A 22663-nucleotide genomic window follows, 5' to 3' on the forward strand; every position below is an offset into this window, starting at 1 on the left:
GAAGCGGATCTGTTTTTACACATTCACTACACACACACACACACACACCATATTTAGCAGCAAACCACTATGGTTTGACTAAATAAATATAGGAATGGACTTTTATGAAGGTCAGAACTTCAATATGGGATCAACTGTCTAAGTCAGGGGTCGGCAACCTTTTAGAAGTGGTGTGCCGAGTCTTCATTTATTCACTTTAATTTAAGGTTTCGCGTGCCAATAATACATTTTAACATTTTTTAGAAGGTCTCTTGCTATAAGTCTATATATTATATAACTAAACTATTGTCATATGTAAACAAGGTTTTCAAAATGTTTAAGAAGCTTCATTTAAAATTAAATTAAAATGCTGATCTTATGCCGCCAGCCCGCTCAGCCCATTGCCAGCCTGGGGTTCTGTTCACCTAGGCCGGCAGTGGGCTGAGCGGGGCCTGCGGCTGGGACCCCGGCTGGCAAGGGGCAGGCAGCCAGAGCCCCAGACTGGCAGTGGGCTGAGCGGGGCCGGCGGCTGGGACCCCAGACTGGCAGTGGGCTGAGCAGCTCAGCGTACTGCCGCTCAGCCTGCTGTCGGTCTGGGGTTCCATCCACCGGCTCCTGTCAGCCAGGGTCCCAGCTGCTGGCCCCGCTCAGCCTGCTGCCGGTCTGCAGTCCCGGCCCTATCAACATAGAGTAGGTGCCTACCTTCTACCTGGTTCTAGCCATTCTCTTCCTCTCTCTCTGCACTGAGATGAGGGTGGGAGTGTGCTGAAAATAGGGCTGGGGGTGAAGGAGCAGGCTGGGGGTTGGGGTGCAGGATCTGGCCAGGAGCTAGAATGAGGGAGAGGGCTCAGGGTTGGGGCAGGAGGTTTGGGTGTGGAGCGCTTACCTGGGCAGCTTCCATTTGGTGTGAGGGGTGCAGGAGCTCCTGTTTGGTGCTCAGGGTGGGACTGGGGGATGCAAGAGTCGGGGGGGGCTGGGTATGTGTGGGGGGTGCAGGAGTCAGGGCAGGGGTCAGGGCACGAGGCTGGGTGTGTGTAAGGAGGGTTCAGGTGTCAGGGAAGAGGGCTGGGGGTGTGTGAGCGGGTGCAGAGGTCAGGGCAGAGGGCTGGGGGCGTGGGCTGGGGTTGTGGGGGTGCTCCCAGCCCCCTGCCCTGAACGGCTCATGGCAGGGGGCTGGAGGGGATATGCCCTGATTCCACCCCCTTCCCCAACGTCCCCGAAGCAGAGAGAGGTGCTGCAGCTCCGCTTTTACCTCTCCCCCGCTTTTATCGTAGCAAGGGCCATCAGCTGATTGGCTGCAGGGAGGGAGAGAAGGAGGGGCAGGAACCCCGCACGCTGAGGGAAGAGGCGGGGGGAGGGGAAGCTTGCCTGCCCTGCAAGGAGAGAGCTGTGGGTGGGGGGTGGAAAAGGGCGGGTCAGGCCGAGCAGGATTTTTAGTGTCACACTGCTGTCTGCCCGGGTCCGGCAGACAGCAGCATGCCATTAAAAATTGGCTCGCGCGCCGTGTTTGGCACGTGTGCCATAGGTTGCCGACCCCTGGTCTAAGTAGTTCCACTTTTAGGCCTCAATTTTGAAACAATAAAACCTTGTTTCTCCAAACAGCTTTAACTCAAAACTTTTAGATTATGATCCCCAGTTTCAATCACTTTCCTATTAATTCCCCTGATTGTCTGAACGTTTTTGATATATTGCAGACAGTCTGAATAAACGGGGATATAAAACAATCTTTATGAACGCAGTTAAAATGGAAATGCTACTTCAAAAAGAAGCTGGTTTTATTTTCTACCACAATGTTCAGCGCTAATCTACATTTTGGACAAAAATTTCAATTGCTAAATAGATTAGCTGAGTGGTAGAGTTATGTTACAACAAAATACTGTAATAAAATTTTCTTCTTCTAAGTGTCCTCTGCATATTCCCACTCTTGGGATGCGCAGAGGAGGAGCAGCCAGGACAATGGAAATTCTGGTAGCAGTGTGTGTTAAGGTCCTCACACAACTCCCTCCCTGCCCCCAGCATATGAACGTGTTCTGAGGACATAGCTTTGAAGAAGTGGTATGGAACCCTTTCTTTGGCACAGGCTATACTTTTTTGAAGACCACCAGGAGGAATGTCCACAGGAAGATTTCCAATATGTCATGGAACTGGAAAGTGGCTCATCGCGAGAGGACAACGTGGGAGTAGTTACAGCATCGTCTTCTTTGGCAAAGGCAATCTAATTTCATGAACTAGTTGATAGGATAGTATAAACTTTAAAATTAACATCAGTAGCTTTCAACGAAGCTATGCATACAGTCTGACATTTTGGGGTCTACTGCAAAAAGCAGGGTTTTGTTGCCTATGTTAGAAGGGATTTGGCAACCAGAAAAATTCCTGTGGTCCAATCCATTATTGTGCCAACCAATTTCAAAAAAGGTTGACAAGGTATACCAGATCCCTTTTGAAAGATTCTCTTGTTTTCATGTAAGCCCTCAGCCAAACTCTGATTATAGCAGAACAAGGTGAAGTCTTCAACCTTCTACCCCTTATGCTATAGAAGGGAAAAAATTGGGACTCTGGGTAGAAAAATGTTTTCTTCAGCTTCTTTAAACACAGATGTGGCAAATTATCAAGAGGTGATGGCCAGGTATTAGTTTCAACTGTGAGATAAGTGTGAGTCTTTACTAAAAATCTCCCAGAGGATTACAGGAAGTTGACATCAGCTCTCAACAAACAGGGACAAAACCGGGCTAAGCATGCCCTGAGGGCATCGATTGACGTCCCTGATACCATCTCAAAATCTTTTGTATCTGCAATAGCTCTATGTAGGCATGCATGGCTACAATCATTTCTTTCTGTGGAAAGAGCATCTAAAATAGATCTATCCTTTAAAGAGGATGGACTATTTAATGCAAAAACTGATGAGGTACTGGAAAAGATGAAGGAGACGTGTTCCACAGCAACCATCTCCCTATCCACAGAGAACACCTATGCCTATGTTCAGGCATCACAGGCAATACCACACACCATTTTCTTATTTGTCTTACTATAGGAAGAGCTCTATGAAAGCTCAAAAACGTGTCTCTCTCACAAATAAAAATTGGTCCAATAAAAGATATTACCTCACCCACCTTGTCTCTCTGTAATGAGAAGAGGCAATCAGACTATCAACAGCAACACCAACAGCAAGCATTCTCTCAAATACAAGAGACGAAGGAAAGCCGAGGATGAGGTCAAAGAATTGCTCAGACAAATCCTCCTTGCCTAATGTCAGACTTCACATTTGACAGGTTTATCGAAAGCTCTCAACCAATTTCAGAAAATCCTATCCTGTCTGTCCCAGTTTTACAAAACAAAATATTGCCTCACACACTTTGCCCCTCTAGTATCCTGGGACCAACATGGCTACAACAACACTGCATACAATCACCACCTCAGACAGATGTGTTTTACACACAATAAAGGAAGATTATACTTTCCAACTCAAATCCTTTCCTTTCATGTAACCCCCCGTCCCTGTCATTTCAGGGACACTTCCCATGGCAGATTAATGGAAGTACAAGCTCTACTGCATGCAGGGGCTATTAAAGAAGTACTATTTATTTTCAACAACAAAGGGTTCTACTCCCATTACTTTCTGATCCCAAAAAAGAATGGAGGTCTCAGACTAATTTTAGATCTCAGAACTCTAAACAGATACATCAGAAAGTTTCAGTTCAGAATACTATCCTCTGGCTTTGACCATTCCCTCTGTCTACTCTGGATTGGTTTGGTGCTTTCAGTCTCACAGATATTTACATATCCACATAAGACCATCTCACTGCAATAGCTATGTTTTGTCTTTGATTCAGACAAATTTCCAGGACAGAGTTTTAGCCTTTGGCCTCTTCACTGCACCCAGAGTTTTTACCAAATGCCTGGCTTCAGTAGCAGCACATGAGAAGGCAAAGAGTTTTCGTCTTCCCTTACTTAGATAATCGGACGCTGAAGGCTCCATCCAAAAAAGAATTACAGAGAGCCAATCAGATGACCTGTTCTTTATTTTGAGCATTAGGATTTTTCATAAACAAAGAGAAGTCCCTTCTGATTCCATCACACAGGATTCCCTTCATTGGAGTGATCTATGACTCCTTAGAAAAAAGAGCTTTTGGAGGAGGTTTTTGAAAATCACCACCACTATATAAACACAGTTTCTGCAGCCCTCTCAAAGGGTAATGTATTTTCTGGCATTATTAGGCCTCATGGAATCCACAGCATATGTGACTCCATATGCCAAGTTAAGAAGAGGCCTCTTCAACACCGGCTGTTACAGAACTTAATGCCATTTAGGGACTGTATATGGAAAAATACCAGTGCGAGAAAAATTCATCTCTCTCTAATACGGTGGTTGAACGCAGAGAATATCATCAAAGGAGTATTGTTCAACCCACCTACTCCTATGTCAACAGTAACCACAGATGTGTCCAAGATGGTCACAGTGGGGTGCTCCCCAACCTTTTTCAAATAAGTCTTTGGAATGACACAAAATCCTTATTAAACAAACTTGCTAAAACTGAGGGCAATCCATCAGGCTCTCAAAGCGTTTCTTCTACAGATACAGGATGCAGTAATCCAGGTGGTCACAGACATGTCTGCAGTATATGATTTGAACAAACAAGACAGAACTCGATTTTCTCAGCTATGCCACGAGGTGATAAAGCTTTGGGACTGGTGTATACAATATTTAATCAATTGCCTTTCATGACATGGGAGAAACAACAAGGATACAGATCATCTGAGTAGAGATTCCTCACAGATGCACAAGTAGTTTCTAAAGGACTCGTGATTCAGAACATTTTGTGTCTTTTGGGGTTTCTGCACATAGATCTGTTCACCACTAGATTCAATATGAAATGTCTCCAGGATTCATCCTAGATTGAGGAATGGGTCTGATGTATGCATTTATCCCATTCCCTCTAATTCTCAAAGTTCTGAAGAAAATAAAACAAGATTCAACCAGCGTGATTTTAGTTGTTCCAGCATGGCCAAGGAAACAATGGTACACCGAGTTGCTCCATCTATCCAACGTCAAATACAAGACACTCCTGTTTTCCAGAGACTTACTTTCCCAACAGGAGGGAAGGGTATTCCATCCAGATCTTCAGTTTTTACAGCTATTGGCTTGGACAACAGGACTTTGACAGATTTAGAAAGACCTTGCTCCTCAAAGAAGCAGATGATTTCTGAGCATTAATAAGAACTATCTACCAGAAAAAGTTACAATTTTAAATGGAAAAAGATTAGTTATCTGGCCAATCTGGTAGAAACGTTGACCAGTTACTGTTTCTATACAACTCATTTTAGAATATATGTTGCACTTATAACCAATGGGGTGGTCTCTCTCCTCCATTAAAGTCCATTTAGCAGCAATAGCACCATTGCATACTGACAATACTGGAAAAATCTATTTTCTTGCACAAGCTGGTGAAAAACCTTTTTAAAAGGTTTACTGAATTTCTCTCTCAGTACAGGACCTGCTCCCTCCATAGAATTTGAATTTCGTTCTATTACATCTTAGGTCTTGCCCTTTTGAAACCGTAGCAAGTTGCTCCTTCATTTATCTCTGAAAACAGGCTTTATAATAGCAATCACTTCTGCTTGACGAGTTAGTGAGTAACATGCATTGACAGAGGAACCTCCCCCACACCATTTTTATAAAGATAACGTGGTTCTTAGACCATACCCAAAATTCCTTCCTACAATGATTTCATAGTTTCATGTAAATCAGAGTATTAATTTACCTGTATTTTCCTCAACTTCCACACAAGTAAAGGGGAAAAGACAGTTACCTTTTCCGTAACTGGTGTTCTTCGAGATGTGTTGCTCATGTCCATTCCACAATAGGTGTGCGTGTTCTCCACGTGCACCGGAAGTTTTTCCCTTAGCAGTACCCGTAGGGGAGCACCCCAGCAACCCCTGGAGCGGCGCTGCTATGGCATGGTATAAGGGGTGCTGTGTGCTCCCCCCAGCCTCAGTTCCTTCTTGCCAGACAACTCTGACAGTGGGGAAGGAGGGCAGGATGTGGAAAGGACATGAGCAACATATCTCGAAGAACACCAGTTATGGAAAAGGTACTTGTCTTTTCTTCTTCAAGTGATTGTCTATGTGCATTCCACAACAGGTGATTCCAAGCTATATCTGTTGGAGGTGGGTAGGAGTTCACAGAAACTTGGGACGGAGCACTGCCCTGCCGAACCCGACGTCCTTACTAGTCTGGGAGATCACATAGTGTGAGATGAACGTGTGGCCCGAAGACCACGTGGCAGCTCTACAAACATCCTGAATAGGGTCGTCAGCCAGAAAGGCGGCCGACGAGGCTTGCACCCTTGTTGAGTGCACTCTCACAATTGGCGGTGGGGGAACTCCCGCCAGGTCATAACAAGTATGGATACAGGAAGTGATCCAGTTGGAGAGCCGCTGAGTGGAGATCGGCCAGCGTTTCATGCGTTTGGCTGTGGCAATGAACAGCTGCAAAGACTTCCTGAATGGTTTTGTCCGTTCCAGGTAAAATGCCAGGGCCCATCTCACATCTAGCATGGGGAGGCGGCGCTCCTCATTAGACCTGTGGGGCTTGGGACAGAGCACTGGCAGGAAAATGTCCTGGCCCCTATGACAGGTGGAGACCACCTTAGGGAGGAAACGAAGGTGTGGGTGGAGCTGGACCGTATCCTTATGAAATACCATGTACGGGGGTTCAACGGTCAGGGCCAGGAGCTCCAAGACCCTCCTAACAGACGTGATCACCACAAGAAAGGCTACTTTCCATGAGAGGTGGGACCAGAAGCATGTAGCAAGCGGCTCAAATGGAGGTCCTGTTAGCCTGGCCAGAACCAAGTTCAAGTCCCACTGCGGGACCAGGGGTCTAACATAATGAAAGAGGCGATCCAAGCTCTTAAGGAACCTACTGGTCATGTCATGAGAAAATACTGTGTGGCCTTGTACTGGCAGGTGGAAGGCCGATATGGCTGCCAGATGCACTTTAAACGGACGAGGGGCTAGGCCTTGGGCTCTGAGACCAAGGAGGTAATCCAGTATAAACTGGTTCAGGGCAGCCCCTGGCGAGACACCCCGATCAGCGGCCCACTGGGAGAACCGAGACCATTTTGCCAGGTAGGCCTGACGCGTGGAGGGACTCCTGCTCTCCAGGAGGACATGCTGGATGCCCTCCGAGCAGGTCCTTTCCTCCTGGCCTAACCATTAAGCAATCACGCTGTGAGGTGGAGGGCTGCTAGGTTGGGGTGGAGGAAGCAACGCTGGTACTGAGAAAGAAGGTCCGGGCGGGTTGGCAGCGGCCACGGGGGCGCAACTGACAGGCTCGTGAGAGTCCCGTACCAGTGCTGCCTGGGCCACGCCGGGGCGATCAGAAGGACGCGAGCCCTGTCTGTCTTAATCTTTTCCAGGTCTTTGCCGATCAGCATATAAAAGAAAAGGCATATAAAAGCTGACCTGATCAGGACAGAAGAAAGGAGTCGGAAATCGCACCCTTGCCCCAGGCCTCCCCTGGAGCAAAACTGAGGGCATGGACGGTTCTGTCTGATTGTGACAGAATGACAGAACGAGTGCCCCACGTTCAGAAAAGCCTGTGTGCCACCTCCAGGCGCAGCGACCATTCGTGTTGGGAGGAGAAATCCCGGCTCAGCCGATCTGCCCGAGAGTTCCGGAAGCCTGGTAAGTGGTGGGCTTCCAAGTTGATATAGTGGGCTATACAGAAGTCCCACAGCCTGAGGGCTTCCTGGCAGAGAAGCGGGCCCCACCTTGCCTGTTGATGTAGAACATCGAGGCCGTGTTGTCCGTGAGAACCCCGACTACCCTGCCTGCAAGGCATGAGTGAAAGGCCACGCAGGCCAGACAGACCGCCCTTAGCTCTTTGACATTTATGTGCAGGGCTAGTTCCTGCACGGACCACAGACCTTGGGTCTGGAGGTCTCCCACATGGGCTCCCCACCCCAAGTCCGACACATCAGACACCAACTCTACAGTTGGGGGTGGCTCCTGAACATGACTCCTCGGAGCATGTTCCCCGGGGTGGACCACCAACTGAGGGAGGCTAGCACAGTTTTGGGCACAGTGAGGACTTTGTCCAGCCTGTCTCTGGACTGGGAGAATGTCGAGGCCAACCAGAGCTGAAGGGGCCACATCCTGAGTCTGGTGTGACGAACCATGTACGTGCACCCTGACATATGACCCAGTAGTTGGAGGCATCACCTGGCGGTTGTCACAGGAAACCTCGTGATCACCTCTAGAAGGTCCCTCAAGGTGTCAAACCTATCCAGCAGGAGGGAGGCTCTGGCCGATGTCGCATCTGGAATCATGCCAATGAACTCTATTTGTTGCATCGGTACCAACGTGGATTTGGTGCTGTTTACCAGCAGTCCCAGTGTGGTGAACGTGTTATGTGGTCCTGTACCTGTGATCTGGAGCTGCCTTTGACCTGCCAGTCATCGAGATAGGTAAAGATCTGGACCCCACTGACGCCTGAGGTAGGCCACTACCACAGACGTACACTTTGTGAAGACTCTGCGTGCCGTTGAGAGGCCAAACGGGAAGACGGTAAACTGGTAGTGTTCCTGTCCTACTGTGAAGTGGAGGAAAAGCCTGTGGCCCTTGAATATGTGAATGTGGAGTATGCGTCCCGGAGATTGAGGGCTGCATACCAGTCTCAGGGATTCAGGAAGGGGATGATGGAGGCCAGAGAGACCATGCAGAACTTGAGTTTTACCATGTACTGATTCAGGCCTCGCAGGTCCAAGATGGGCCTGAGTCCCCCTCTTGCCTTCAGGATAAGGAAATAATGGGAGTAGTACTCCTTGTATCTAAACTTTGCAGGCACCAACTCCATCGCTCCTAAGTGAAGGAGCCGCCTCACCTCTTCCTTGAGTAAGTTCTCGTGAAAGGGGTCCCTGAAGAGGGACGGGGAGGGAGGGTGGGTGGATGGGGTAGAGAGAAACTGGAGGGTATAACCCCAGGAGATGGTGCTGAGGACCCATTGGTCTGAGGTCAGTAGTGTACCGCTACTGGTACTATGTACCACTCCGGGAGGAATGTACATAGACGGTTGGAGAAGGGTAGGTCAGGTGGATCTCTGGTACAGACTGGTAAGTCGTCCCCAGGCGTCCCAACAAAACTGGCACTTACCCGCCTGCTTGCCCTTGGAGGGGCCAGGCTGGGGGCGCAAGCCGAGACTGCTACTGTGGGTGTTTCTTATAGTCCCTTGATTTTTTATAAGGGGGCTTGCATCTGGAGTGGGTGGCCTGGCTGCGGGTCCGCTGCAGCTCGAACTTGGTCTTGGCCGGGACCAGGACATAGAGACCAAGGGTCTTTAATGTCGTGCGTGAGTCCTTGAGACCGTGTAACTTCATGTCTGTTTGTTCCGCAAACAGGGGCTTGCCATCGAAGGGGAGGTCCTGCAAAGAGCTCTGTGCCTCGCTGGAGAACCTGGACAGCAGGAGCCACTAGGCCCTTCTCATGGACACCGTAGAGGCCATAGTTCTTGCAGCCATGTCCGCAGGGTCCGAGGCTGCCTGAAGGGACGCTCTGGCAGTAGCTGTGCCTTCCTCTACCAGGGCCTTATACTCCTTCCTATCATGCTCCTGGAGGGAGTCCACAAACTTTGGCATTGAGCCCCACAGGTTAAAGTCATATCTGCCCAGCAGGACTTGGTGGTTCTGGTGGTTTGCCACCCTCAGTTGGGAGCTCGAGGAAGAATAAAGCTTTCTACCAAACAAGTCTAGCCTCCTTGAGTCCTTATTCTTAGGGGTAGGAACGGGTTGGCCTTGACGCTCCTTATGGTTGACTGCCTCAACCACTAGGGAGTTGGGGTGGGGTGGGTATATACATATTCGTGCCCCTTGGCAGGCACGAAATACTTTCGTTCTGCCCTCTTGGGAGATGGGGGGCAAGGAAGCTGGGGTCTGCCACAGGACATTTGAGATCTTCGCCACCCTTTCGTGGAGAGGGAGAGCCACCCTGTCTGGCACTGTAGCTGAGAGGACATTGAAGAGGGAGTCCGAAGGCTCCTCCACCTCCTCAGCCTGTAGATTGAGGCTTGAAGCCACCCTTTTCAACAGCTCTTGGTGGGCTTGTGTGTCCTCCTGGGGATTGCCTCACCGTGATTGCTTCATCAGGGGAGGATGAGGATGTGGGCATGGTACTCTGCGTCCCCACCGTGCCACAGATCCCAAAGCTTGGTTCTCTTCTGAGCGCAGGGCTGGGCCAGAGTGCTCTGCTGACCCCTTCCTGGGGGGCTGAGAGAGGGAGGCTGATGGCCTTTCTGAGGCTCTGGCCACCAAGCAAGCCACCACCGGGGGCTGCGTCGGGACCCCCGGGGCCCATTGGTACCAGGACGCTGGCCAGGGAGGCCGGTGCCACTGCACCTGCTGTGGCACCATTGGAGCAGGCTGCCCCACCGGACTCACCTGTTCACTGACTGTCGACTCCGAAGGAGGCCGGGATGACATACGATCGACCGCTATCCTGGGATGGGGACGAATAAAGGTGCTGTGAGCAGTGCGGGACTCGAGACCGTGATTCTGGTGTGGAGGAGCAGGAGTATGGTCTGTAACAGCTGCTCCGTGAATGGCTCCGTCGGGCAGTTCCGTGACTGCCAGTTGCCGGTGATCTACGCCTGTGGCTGTGGGAGCAGTGCCGTGTCAGGGACCTCGACTGGGACAAAGAGCGTGAGCAGCTTCTACGTTGGTACCGCAAGGGGCTATGATGGCTTCTCGGAGTAGGTGACCTCCGGTGCCGTCTCTCCCAGTCCCGGCAGAGCCAGCTCTGACTGCTAGGACTGCGTTCCCTCGAAGTGGAGCAGTACCTGGATCCCCTGCTGCTTGGCACCCAGCCAGACAACCTGGTGGGGGTCGATGGGGACCGGTGCAGGCTGCCAGCGGGACAGTCACTGAGTGGAGAACTATGTCGGAAACCTTCCCTTGACCGTGAACTGAACTGTCCAGGAGGCGACTGTGGCAGTCCGAGCACTGGCTTGTCTCTGGACCAGGGGCTGGTGCAACAGGTACCAGTAGAGACATTATGTCTCGAGCCCCCTGCAGGGCCTCCGGCATGGAGGGCACCCGTATGTGGCCACTGGCGTCCAGGGAGGTCGTCCCAGAGTGGGCTGGGCTACTCCGCTCAACTTGAGTCGGAGGCCGTGAGGTTGATGAGGATTGAGAGCTGCCCAACGCGGGTCTAGTCTCGCCCCCAACCTTGCCCCAGAGCCTTGACAGAGAAGATCTCTTCTTTGTCTTCTTAGAGTGTCCCGTGGATGGGGAGCGGTGCCGGTTGGTTGAAGACACCACTGGGTCACCGCGCACCGATGCCATGGTGCTCGGTGCCAACTCGGAGCAGCGCAGCGGTGTCGGGGTCAGGGCTGACTCCATCAAGATGTCTTGGAGCTGTATGTCCCGCTCCTTTGTGGTCCCAGGCTTAAAAGATGTGCAAATTTTGCAGCGGTCGCTGAGGTAGGTTTCCCCCCAGACAGCATAAACAGTCAGTGTGCGAAACACTTACTGGCATAGGCCATTTACAAGTGTCGCATGATTTAAAGCGCGGAACATACCCCAACTCGGGCACGCTTTTCTATTCTAACTATACTCTTTTTTTTTTTTTTAAAAGGAAAAACTACAGGTACTAACTAACTACGAACTAAACAACAATCCAACAGGGAAAGCTACAGCAGAAAGCTGGAGCACAGCAGTTCCGAAGCACCTTCACTAGCGGCAAGAAGGAACTGAGAGTTGGGGGAGCGTGCAGTGCCCCTTACGCTGTGCCATAGCGGTGCCACTCCAGGGGTCACTAGGGGCGCTCCCCTATAGGAAAAACTTCCGGCACCGGTGCACATGGCGAGCACGCATACCTACTGTGGAATGCACATGAGCAATCACTTGAAGAAGAATCTGGTTACATCCTTTAGATGCAAAGAGAACATTCTTGTATTACCTGGACAGAACTAAGAATGTAAGGACTTCTCTTAAGCTGTTTATTTTGTATATCGACACCTCTAAGGGTCAGGCCATTTCAGCGCAATGTCTCTCAGACGGATCTGACCATGTATTGGGGAATATTATAGAGAAGCTTCACTCTCTTCTCCTATTCCTTTTAGAGCCCATTCTCCTAGAGTGGTTGCTATATCCCTCTTGCTGGGCTGCTACATGAAGTCCAATTCACACCTTTACAAGACATTATGCATAGTATCTGCCATCCAGATCGGAAGCACAGCTTGGCAGAGCGGTGCTTCAGTCATTGTTTAATTAGGTCTCTACTCCCTCCTTCCACTGTATAATACTGCTTGGCAAACTATCCCAAGAGTGGGAATGTACTCAAAAAAGAATACACATTTTGTTAATAATTATTTTCTCTTTTTCTTTCAATTATAGCTAGGAAAAAAAGAAAAAAACCCATGAACATGACTTTTATTTTGCTGAGACAATTTCTAAAACTGTCTGAATACTTTATTAGTTTTTGATTACCATGTGCCCGAAGAAGAGCTTCTGCAGTAAACAGTGGGGCCTGAAGCATGTCCGCAGATTCCACTATCAGCATATCCTTTAGCCTTCGCAAATCCTGAAGTCTTAGTCCCTCATATGGCTTTGAAAAGAAAAAAAGACAGGTTAGCTCTTCAGAAGTAGAGATTTTCCAGTGAACCAATAATTTTGCATTAAACTGGCAACAACAGTTTAAACATTTCTGCTACCTAACAATTCTCTCAAACTGCAGATGGAGAGACTACTCTCTTGATAGGTTAGTTGGAGAAGAATTCTTTAGTTTGACGCATGACTGTGCAGATTGACAACTATATCAAATTCTATGAAGACACTGTAATCTGGTGATGTTTATTTATAGTGCATCAACTTTATGCATTTCAAAGCCAAAAGAAGCTATATCTACAGTTCTCTGATATTTCTAGAGTTCAGTCATTGAGACGGTCTCAATCTATGTCAAATGATTAAAAAAAGAAAAGAATCTAAATTACTAGGTTTGCATGGAACCCAGCTGGTGATATGGATGAAGACAGGAAATCCAAATAATTTTTATTGGAAAAGTTAACTCATTAGGTAGCCAGTAGAATTCTGGAGCTGTTCAAAATCTATTCCTGAGGGATGGATAAGAAAAGAATGCTAGATCCAGGATTATCTGAAGTAAGATATTACTTGGCCTGGCAAAAATGCAAACATAGGTAGCAGCTGGATTACTTTTTACTGACCTCATATGTTTGAGGGCCATTACCTTGGCATTATCTTGGGGACAGGAATGCTGAAGACTTGGATAGAAAGAAAGGGAAGGTATAATTGGCTGGTGTCAGACTGCAGATCACGTGAGGCAGCACGCACCTAGTCAGAAGTGGGAATGGAGGTAATTGATTGTTTGATTGGTCTGAGCATACAGCTATAGGTGGCTGATCCATTGCAAGTACAGAAGTTCAACTGTGCAGTTTGGGCAGCAGTGGCAATGGACTTCACCACCTTAAGTGGTGAGAACCAGTTTCAATCCCCCTGCTAGTTTCAGGGTGGCATCTTCTCTTACAGTGTTAGCAATAGGGTCAGGTGGAAAGGCAAAAAGGCAGCAACTCTGAGGTCACAGTCCAGCTCCTATGGCCAAGATATGAGAGCTGCATCCTTACTCCTTAAAAATAACACAGGAAAAAATAAAGTCTATATTAAGTCTTTATATGCCCATGCAGACACCATCCAGGAGAGAAGGAAGGGACCAAAAAATGAAAAACTGGCTTTTTAATAGTTTTTTATAATTCACATTTACACTACAGTAAACAAAAGAGTCCATCTCATACACTGGACATCCACAATAAACCCTCAAAAAATACATCTAATAAACAAACTCCAGTAATTACGTACAAGCAGTAAAAAGAAATGGAGTACTTGTGGCACCTTAGAGACTAACCAATTTATTTGAGCAGTAGGATCCATCAGCAACATAAACTAGCCTCAATTGATGATAGAGCCTACTCTCCTTATTGGTACTGGCCAATTCCCCAGACTAGTGTAAACAGAAGAAATGGACCCAGAGCCCTGCTTCTTCTTTGCCCTCTTTGGGAAAGCATGATGGAAGTGGTTCCTGCATTTCCTTATGTGGGCTGCACAAACCGGGGAGAGTTTCCTTGTGCCTTCCTGTTGGTGCACACCTATGGAAGGACTAAGAACATTCTGATCCTTAGTGGTCCCTGCTAGAGTAAATCTGGGTCGTTTGCTAGACAGCATTCTGGAATTTGACTGACCTATTTAATTTCTTACTAAAGAGATAACTTATGAAAACACGTCAAATTGACAGGTTTACAAACAGCTGGGTGCTCAAGTGATTACATTTGCATGGATATGCTCTAAAAAAATTGGGACAATGACTAAACTCTCTAGACTTTATCTGAACTGATAAAGTAGTAGTTTGAATTATCATTGAAAGAATATAAATTAGCTTCATCAGCATGACAATCACCACCTTTTAAATCTATAAGGGAAAGGTATTTCTTAATGATATCTGAAACAAGTGTATATTAAAGGAACTAACATTTTAATCTGAAGTGCACAATTGCTCTAAATTATGTTTAATTGGCTGTTTCTAGGTTGAACACTGGCACTTATCTCTCTTGAGTAGTAAGTGTTATACTATCTCTGTTGGAACGTTCCACACAAGCCCCAGAAAGGATTTTTAGATTCTCTGGTTTTAAGAATTTTTAATTTGCTCTTTAAAGATGTGGGAAATATTCCTTATGACCGTGTTTTAAAAATACATATATTTTGTTCACAAAGTAATATGTTATTCCATAAAAAAACATTAAGGAGACAAAGTTAAGCAGTCAGAAGTCTGGAAATGGTAACTAATGTTGCACACACAGAAAATTTTTAATATGTCCTCTTTGGCAAGACAATATGTTCTTTAATTATATGAACATGTACTGTTTCTCAGCGTAATTCAAACAATTTTTTCTTTGACCTCAGATATATGTGTAGCTCATATCTGAATAACTCATATAGGCCCAGATCAAAAGCATATTGAAGTCAATGGAAAGACTCCCACGATTACAATGAATGTTGGATCAAACCTTAAGTGCACAGAAGAAATCCTTCAACTCATTCCATCTGCAGAAGCCCTTAGATTAGAACTGAGGTTTGTACTGAAAAACTTGCCCTTTGTGTTTAACAAAGAGATCTCCAGATCTTTAAACTATACTGTAAGTTTAACACCTTAACAATATAATTCACAGTATATAAACTATGGAAAACAGTAACTTAGGGATGTTCTATGTTCTGTCACTTCTTCAACCCATGGAATAACAGTTTTCCACTATCTTCAATTCTTGTAATATTTTCTATATACTCCTCCTTTTACATACACACACATCTGAGCACACACACGCATACCTTCCTTTTATTTTACCTCTAACATTCTGAGCCAGATACAAAAAGCAAAGATACCATCAATTCTTTTATTATCAAATTGCTATTTGAAACTATGTTAAAGTGTTTATTAATATCTTAGTATTTGCATAGAGGTTTTATTTTATCAGTTCATTTAATGTTAAAGTGATTTTTCTATTTTTAATATACTGTTAAAAATTGAGAAGACAAAACAATTCCTTTTTGTGCAATTAAGATGGTAACCAAATGATGCCAAATTTACTTTATATATCATCCTTTTTGTAAATTGGGGCTATATATTTTCAAAAATTATCTGACACTGCCTCTACCACTCACGTGCACCTATGTAATATATAAATTTGGAGACATTAAAGCCCGCTGTACTTTTGTTTTCTCTTCCTATTTAAAAAGGCTATTTCTATCTCCATGTACTAATTTTAAGTGGGTTATTTTAAGAGTGCAAACATCTTTCACTTTCTTAAATATGAACACTAAAGTTATGCTTATACTACTTTCTAAATGGCTTTCAATTGGAACTGAACAGATCCTTTCCAAATATAAATTAAATATCTGAAGAAAATGATTGTTTTGTTATTGTGCAGTATAATGCTCTATGTGTCTGGCACAGAACTAAACCTGGACTGGATGATCTGCTCTGAATTTCTGCTTTTTCCCAGGTGTTCCTTAGCATGTACTGAATACATTGCAGCATGGGGTTAAAATGAAAGTGCCTTTTACCTCCTGGGGCTACACTGCAAAGATGAACCTACTTCTATTTTAGGAATAAGCAGAGAACCAGAGAACTATGAATGTGAAGCCATCAAAATCGATGCAAAAATAATTAGTTAAAAAGATTAAATTACAGTGTATATTATTTGGGTTACTGCTAGCCTAACTTCACCTTTAATACATTTTAAGAGAGAAATATTTCTTATATTCTTACACATTATACGTATAGGCAATGTTTGCTCAAATTCTTTTATTGTAAGTTGTTTCAATTAATGAAATAAAAATACAAAATTAGAGGCAAGGGAAATCTTTTGGAATTTTCCCCTGACCTGATTTCTATTTAAAAAACCAACACAGACATAACCCATTTTGATGCTTTTTGTTTCACCTAACCATAAGGATAAAAGAATAGACTCTAGTCATAAAGTTTTGTGTCTCGGTGTTTTACACAGAGCCATAGTTCTTAAGTTTATATCTTGTTTTGTAAATGTTTAATATTCCTATGCTTCGATATTGTGTTATGTAGGAACATATTTAATTAAACTATTATGACCTTGCATTTGCTATACATTTTTTAATTGCAAACTCAGATTTAATCATTAAAGGTTCCCAAGATCTGTTAAAAAGACAAAATTAAAACAGAAGTGTCTCCTCAGAAGAATGTGCATTTCAACCAGTACCAATGGAAAACAAGATTCTAGAATGAACTCATGTTAAACAGAAATGGAGTACTTGTGGCACCTTAGAGACTAACCAATTTATTTGAGCATGAGCTTTCGTGAGCTACAGCTCACTTCATCGGATGCAAGTTTATGCTCAAATAAACAATGTTAAACAATTATTTTCATCAGAAACAGTTAAATAGGAAATATTCTTGAGAAAAATATTCAAAGTAAGGAAACACTTGCAAAAGTTGTAGAGTCACTACTGACTCCCATCTTATTTAAAGGTGGAAAGCTTTTGTTCTGCCCCACAGCAATTAGAAATTATACATTCTTATGACTTTAAGCTTTGCAAATTGTTTATTTTCTTCATTGCAAATGGTTCAATTCTAAATGTAAGCATTCCTTATAATTCCTTGATGACATCTGAATAGGAACAATGACATGAATTGGCTACAACCATTTGAAATTAAGATATTGTTACTATAATGCAAGAACACTTAACTCTGTCCACAGGCGATGGCAATAGGAACTGGGAATATAACAGTACCTTTCTGCCTTCTCAAAAAGAAAAGGAGTACTTGTGGCACCTTAGAGACTAACCAATTTATCTGAGCATAAGCTTTCGTGAGCTACAGCTCACTTCATCGGATGCAAGTTTATGCTCAAATAAATTGGTTAGTCTCTAAGGTGCCACAAGTACTCCTTTTCTTTTTGCGAATACAGACTAACACGGCTGTTACTCTGATTTCTGCCTTCTGTCCGCCTCTGCCAGCCAGCAGCAAGTACTCCTTTGCATCAAAGATGCTGCACAGATCTCAGTGCAGGTCCACTGGACTGTATGAGTAAGAGTGCGGATTTCAAGTTGTGCTGGGCACAGATAAAATGGCAGGATTGGTTAGGGAGGGTTAAGATACTGTTGTACTCCCAGTTTTATTGCCATCTTCATCCAGGCAGGTTGCGTGGAAAGTGTCACCTTAACACTATAATTCACGGTTTTCCATAGTTTATATTTTGGTTTTTTCCAGAAATGCTAACCTTCTTGTAAGAGATATGCAAATGGATTTTAAGTTTGTGAATGGGTTGCTTACAGATCTTCTCACTCACTGAACCCTTCCTTGAGGAGGCTGAGCCAGAGCCTGAGCCAGCACTGATCTTGAGTCTGAGCAATTTCCCTAAACCTCTGGTCTCAGTGTTGTGCACTTGTGGCCTGAGCTAAGAAAGCCTGCTTATCCTCAGCTTCCACTCAGAGCTGAGTGCTTGTGGCATACACGGAGCAAGTCTATTCCTAACTGCCTAATGTAGTTTCAGCACTGTGTGCTTGTGGCATGCATGGAGCATTCCTGTTTTCAGTTACCACTTCAGTTCCTGTGCTGAGTGCCTGCTTCTGGAGCACTTAGAAAATCAAAAGCAGACCATCTGGGGAAAGGATTTTATTTTGGGAATTCTTGGCCAGATGATCCTTAATTTGCAACCCACAATCTATTCTGGACTCTGATGTGGCATAGCTATTTTCAAGGCAATCTACTTACACTCATGTATTTTAGAACACTTTGAAAAGAAATACATAAGGGAGCTGTATCATTGGAATGCTCAGACCAAATAATCCCAATTTTTTACCAGTGTCTTTACGCTGGTCTCTCTCTTGGCAAAGAAATTTCCAGGCCAATCAGGCTCTGCATGTGCATTCTAGAGCATTTTGATAGTTAAAAGTAGGTCACGAGTGGGCCTTTATATTAGAAACTCCCTGACTAAATGATCCCACAAAGTCTACCCTGGATCTTGATGTAGCATAGCTATTTCCAAGGCAATCTGCTTATGCACGTGCATTTTGAAGCATTTTGAAAAATAAAAGCCTGTCATTTTGGAAACCTGAGATCAAATTACGCAAATTTACCCCACAGACTGCATCCAAGGTCTTCAACTGGCATACCAAATTCCACATTGATCTGACTTAGCCTGTGAATTTTAGAACTCTTTTGAAGAAGTGCCGTGAAACTGGCATGGTGTTCCGTGAAACTGGCATGGTGTTCCGCCCTTGCAGCTTTGCCTGTACTCCTTATCTTCCTCTCGTCCGTGATCCATGGAACCACAGTACAATCAACTCATTCTGGGAGCGAAGGGGTGTGTGTGTGTGTGTGTGTGTGTGGGTGTGGGTGTGGGTGTGGGTGTGATCCCTTAATCAAGCCGCTCCAAGACTGCACTACTACCTCTTACCTGGGTCTCTCCACTGACAATCCAGTGTTCAAACTGAACCAGCTGATGTGCATTTTAGAGCACTTTATTAAAAAGCAGGTCATGATTGGAAAGCAATTAAAATGGGAACCCCCCTAATCAAAACATACCTAATTTACTCCAAAAACAAATTTTAATCTGATCTGAATGCGCCTATGAATTCTAGAGCACTTTTAAAAATGGACATGAAAATTACATGCTCTCCTACTTTTGTACAAGATCTGGTTTGCAGCAGTTCCAGGCACAACCCTCTAGAACCAGAAAGAAAAATTAATATATTTTGAAATACTGCACTTTGCAGCTGCTTCTTGGTGGTATTCACTAGTTGAAATTAGAGGAAACATGCTGTGAATCCTTCTTCTATTTCCCCACCTCATCTTTGGGCAGAAAATCATAAGAAATTGAAAATTTTAGAAGTTGATCATTTTTGGAAGAGCTTTATCTCACAACTTACTTGACCAAATGACCCCAAATTTGCACCACTAACTCTACCCCTAGCTTTAATGTGGCACAGCAATTTTCCAAGACAACCTGCATTGCGTATGTAATTTAGAGCTTTCTGAAATACTGAGAACAGAAAGCTCTCTTCTTAACTATGGACTCACTACTGCTCTTCCGCAGTGTGCTTAAACGTGTGTGTAGTGCCACTGAAGTCCGTGGATCTAAAAGTGTGCCCAGAGTTAAACTCATGCTTAAGATATTTTTGCCTCTATCACCAAGTGTTGCTACATACACAGATTTATAAAACCATAAAGTACACACAATTAAAAGTTTCACTGCACCTGTCTTTTGTCTAAAGCAGCATATTCAGCTTCAATGCTTTCAGCTTCAGGATCCCGTGAGAATACCATTTGAGATTCCAGGTTGAGGGCCAAGTCTTTATGGTGCTGCTTCTCAGCACAGTCACAGGGAGTATCTTTATTTTCATTTTCTGCAAACAAGTCTCCACCATGTTTTACCAGAAGCTAAAAGCAAAAATCAAAAGTCAACACCTATGAATTACTGACTCTAAAAGATGTCTAACATTAATAAACAGGGATCAAATATAGACTAGTATGTAAAGTATACAAAAGGAAGCTTGCATAATTGCAAAGGGATTACAGAACACATTCTTTATTAAAAAAATAAAGTTTGAAACCATGCATTCATTCTTTATTAATTAAAAAAAAGTGAGATAACTGACAAGGTAGCCTGCGTGTGGTGGGATGCGGGAGGAGGGAAGGACAAGGCCACATTGCTTACTGTAGCCACACTACAAATCAAAACTGTTTGAATGACAGCCTCCTGTTGCTTGGGCCATCCTCTGGAGTGGAGTGGCTGGGTGCCTGGAGCTTCCCCCACCCCGCGTTCTTGGGCGCCTGGGTGAGGAGGATATGGAACTTGGGGAGGAGGGCAGGCAGTTATACAATGGATGCAGTGGGGATCTGTGCTCTTGTTGGCTTTCCTGCAGTTCCAACAGATGTTTCATCATGTCAGTTTGCTCCCTCATCTGTCATATGTTCTTTGTTCTCTCATCTTCTTCTCCAGGGGAGAAGTGCATGCAATGGAGTATCTTGTTTTGGTAGGGTCATAGATGGTTTTTATTTTAAATGTGTGTGTTATGTATCTATGTTAGACATGGCAAGGTTAATGAAAGGCGCCTTGCATTTGGAACAAAGGTGCTGAGGTTTGTAAGCATTCCTGGGCCAGTTCATGTTAGTCTCAGGCTGGCCCCTGATAAAGTTCTGCTCAAAGCCAAGCTTTAATCAAGTAAACACATTTTCAAGAAATAAGAGATTTAATCCTCCTTATTTGATAGATTGCAATTAAAAGCTCCAGCCAGGCTATCAATACTTCCCATAGTAATAGTCTTGCTAGGGTTGTCTTCTGTTTACATTTTATTTTTGATGGATATTTTTCTTTATTTTTAATCACATGCCTACTAGTTTGTTTTTGTTAAGGCATTTGTAAATGGAGGTTACTTACTTGTAACTGGAAGTTCTTTGAGATGTGTGGTCCCTATCTGTATTCACACGTGGGTATGCATGGGTGCCAGACTGGAGATTAACAAGCAGCATCCATTGGCTTTCACATGCACAGTTGCTCTTCTCATGCTCCAGACCAAAGGTATAAGAGCCAATGTGGGCTAACTCCTCTCCAGTTCCTCTTCTTACAGCAAATCCAATATGATCCAAGGCAGAGGGGACAGAGAGCATATAGTGGAATACAGACAGGGACCACACATCATGAAGAACTTCCACTTATTCTTTGAGCGCTGGTCCATACGTCTATTCCACATGTCGGTAACTGACAAGCAGTACTCAGATCAGAGGTTGATGTGAAGATGCCAGCAACAAAGATGTTTGAAGAACTGCAGTCCCCATCACTGCATCCACAGCGGAGGCCCGAACTAGCACATAATATTTTGTGAACATGTGAATAGAACTCCAGGTTGTTGCTCTGAATATGTCTAGTATAAGTACCTCCTGTAGAGATACTGTAGAAGTAGCTTGTGCTCTTGGGGGAGGGACATATGCTAATTGGTAGCACATAATGATACAACCAAAGTCCATTTAGAGATTCTCTGAGAAGATATTGCTTGTCTTTGCAACCTTTCTGCTACAGCGAGAAACAGTCTTGGTCATTTTCTAATTCATTTGGTCCTTTGCAGGTAGAATGCTGGGACATGTCTACAATCCAAGGAATGAAGTCTTTTCTCTTCAACCAAAACCTGGGGTTTCAGGAAGAAATAAGAGCAACTAAAAATGCAACTTTCATTGAAAGGGGGGGCATAGAGTGTGTTGTCGAAGATTCAAATGGTGGTCTAGTGAGTATTGTCAGGATGAGACTGAGGTTCCACTAAGGTGTAGGCCTGACCACTGCTGGAAAGATCCTGACTAAGCCCTTCATTAATCTGTTTGTTGGGCAAGTAAAAATTGAACACCCATCTACTGAAGGAAGGCAGGAAATGATTGTGGCGAGATGGACCAGCAGTGAACTGATGGAAAGACCCAAGTTCTTCAATGACAGAAGATAATCTAAAGTGACTGGAATATCTGCAGAGCCTGAGGAAGATTGACTGTGCTGTGCTCAGGTAGAAAAATGTCTCCATTTAGCTAGACAGCAGTTCAGAATCTTTCCTATTTTGAGTAAGAATGGTTTGGACGACTTCCGAACATGAACATTGTAGATCTGATGCCATTTCAAACACCACACCATGAAGTGAACTGGATCTGAATTGGGGTGTCTGATTTTGCAGTCTTCCTAAGTTAGAAGATCTGGGAAGAGGAGGTTACTTACCTGTAACTGGATGTTCTTCGAGATGTGTGATCCCTATCTGTATTTCACATGTGGATGTGCATGTGTGCCATGCACCTGAGTCCAGAAGTGTTTCCTAGTAGCGTCCATAGACCTGCAAGCGCGTAGTGTGTCTCCTCGTGCCCCTAGCCAAGGGTATAAGAGGTAGCATAGGTCGACACCACTCCAGTTTCTCCTCTTAACATTGCATCCTCTAGTCTGAAGCAGAAGGGAAGAAGGGCAGGTAATGGAATATAGATAGGAACTACGCATCTCAAGAACCTCCAATTACAGATAAGTGACAACCTCTTCTTCTTCGAGTGATGGTCCCTATGTGTATTCCACTCGTGGGTGACTTGAAAGCAGTGATCAGTGCGGAGGTGGGTACAAGGATGCCAA

The 22663-nt window shown here is 44.9% G+C and overlaps 1 protein-coding gene across 7 annotated transcripts in view; it reads right to left on the reverse strand.

Annotated features, from left to right (window-relative positions):
• Positions 1-22663, reverse strand: part of ANKIB1 (ankyrin repeat and IBR domain containing 1) — a 168044-nt gene that overhangs the window by 63570 nt on the left and 81811 nt on the right. For all 7 annotated transcript variants that reach the window (XM_077808107.1, XM_077808110.1, XM_077808111.1 and 4 more), the window contains exons 4-5: positions 19771-19953; positions 12462-12579 (exon numbers count right to left, since the gene is read on the reverse strand). In XM_077808107.1, coding sequence (XP_077664233.1) covers positions 12462-12579; positions 19771-19953 — 301 coding nt within the window. The remainder of the gene's footprint in view (positions 1-12461; positions 12580-19770; positions 19954-22663) is intronic.

Source organism: Eretmochelys imbricata, chromosome 2 (assembly GCF_965152235.1).
Source record: "Eretmochelys imbricata isolate rEreImb1 chromosome 2, rEreImb1.hap1, whole genome shotgun sequence".
NCBI lineage: Eukaryota > Metazoa > Chordata > Testudines > Cheloniidae > Eretmochelys > Eretmochelys imbricata.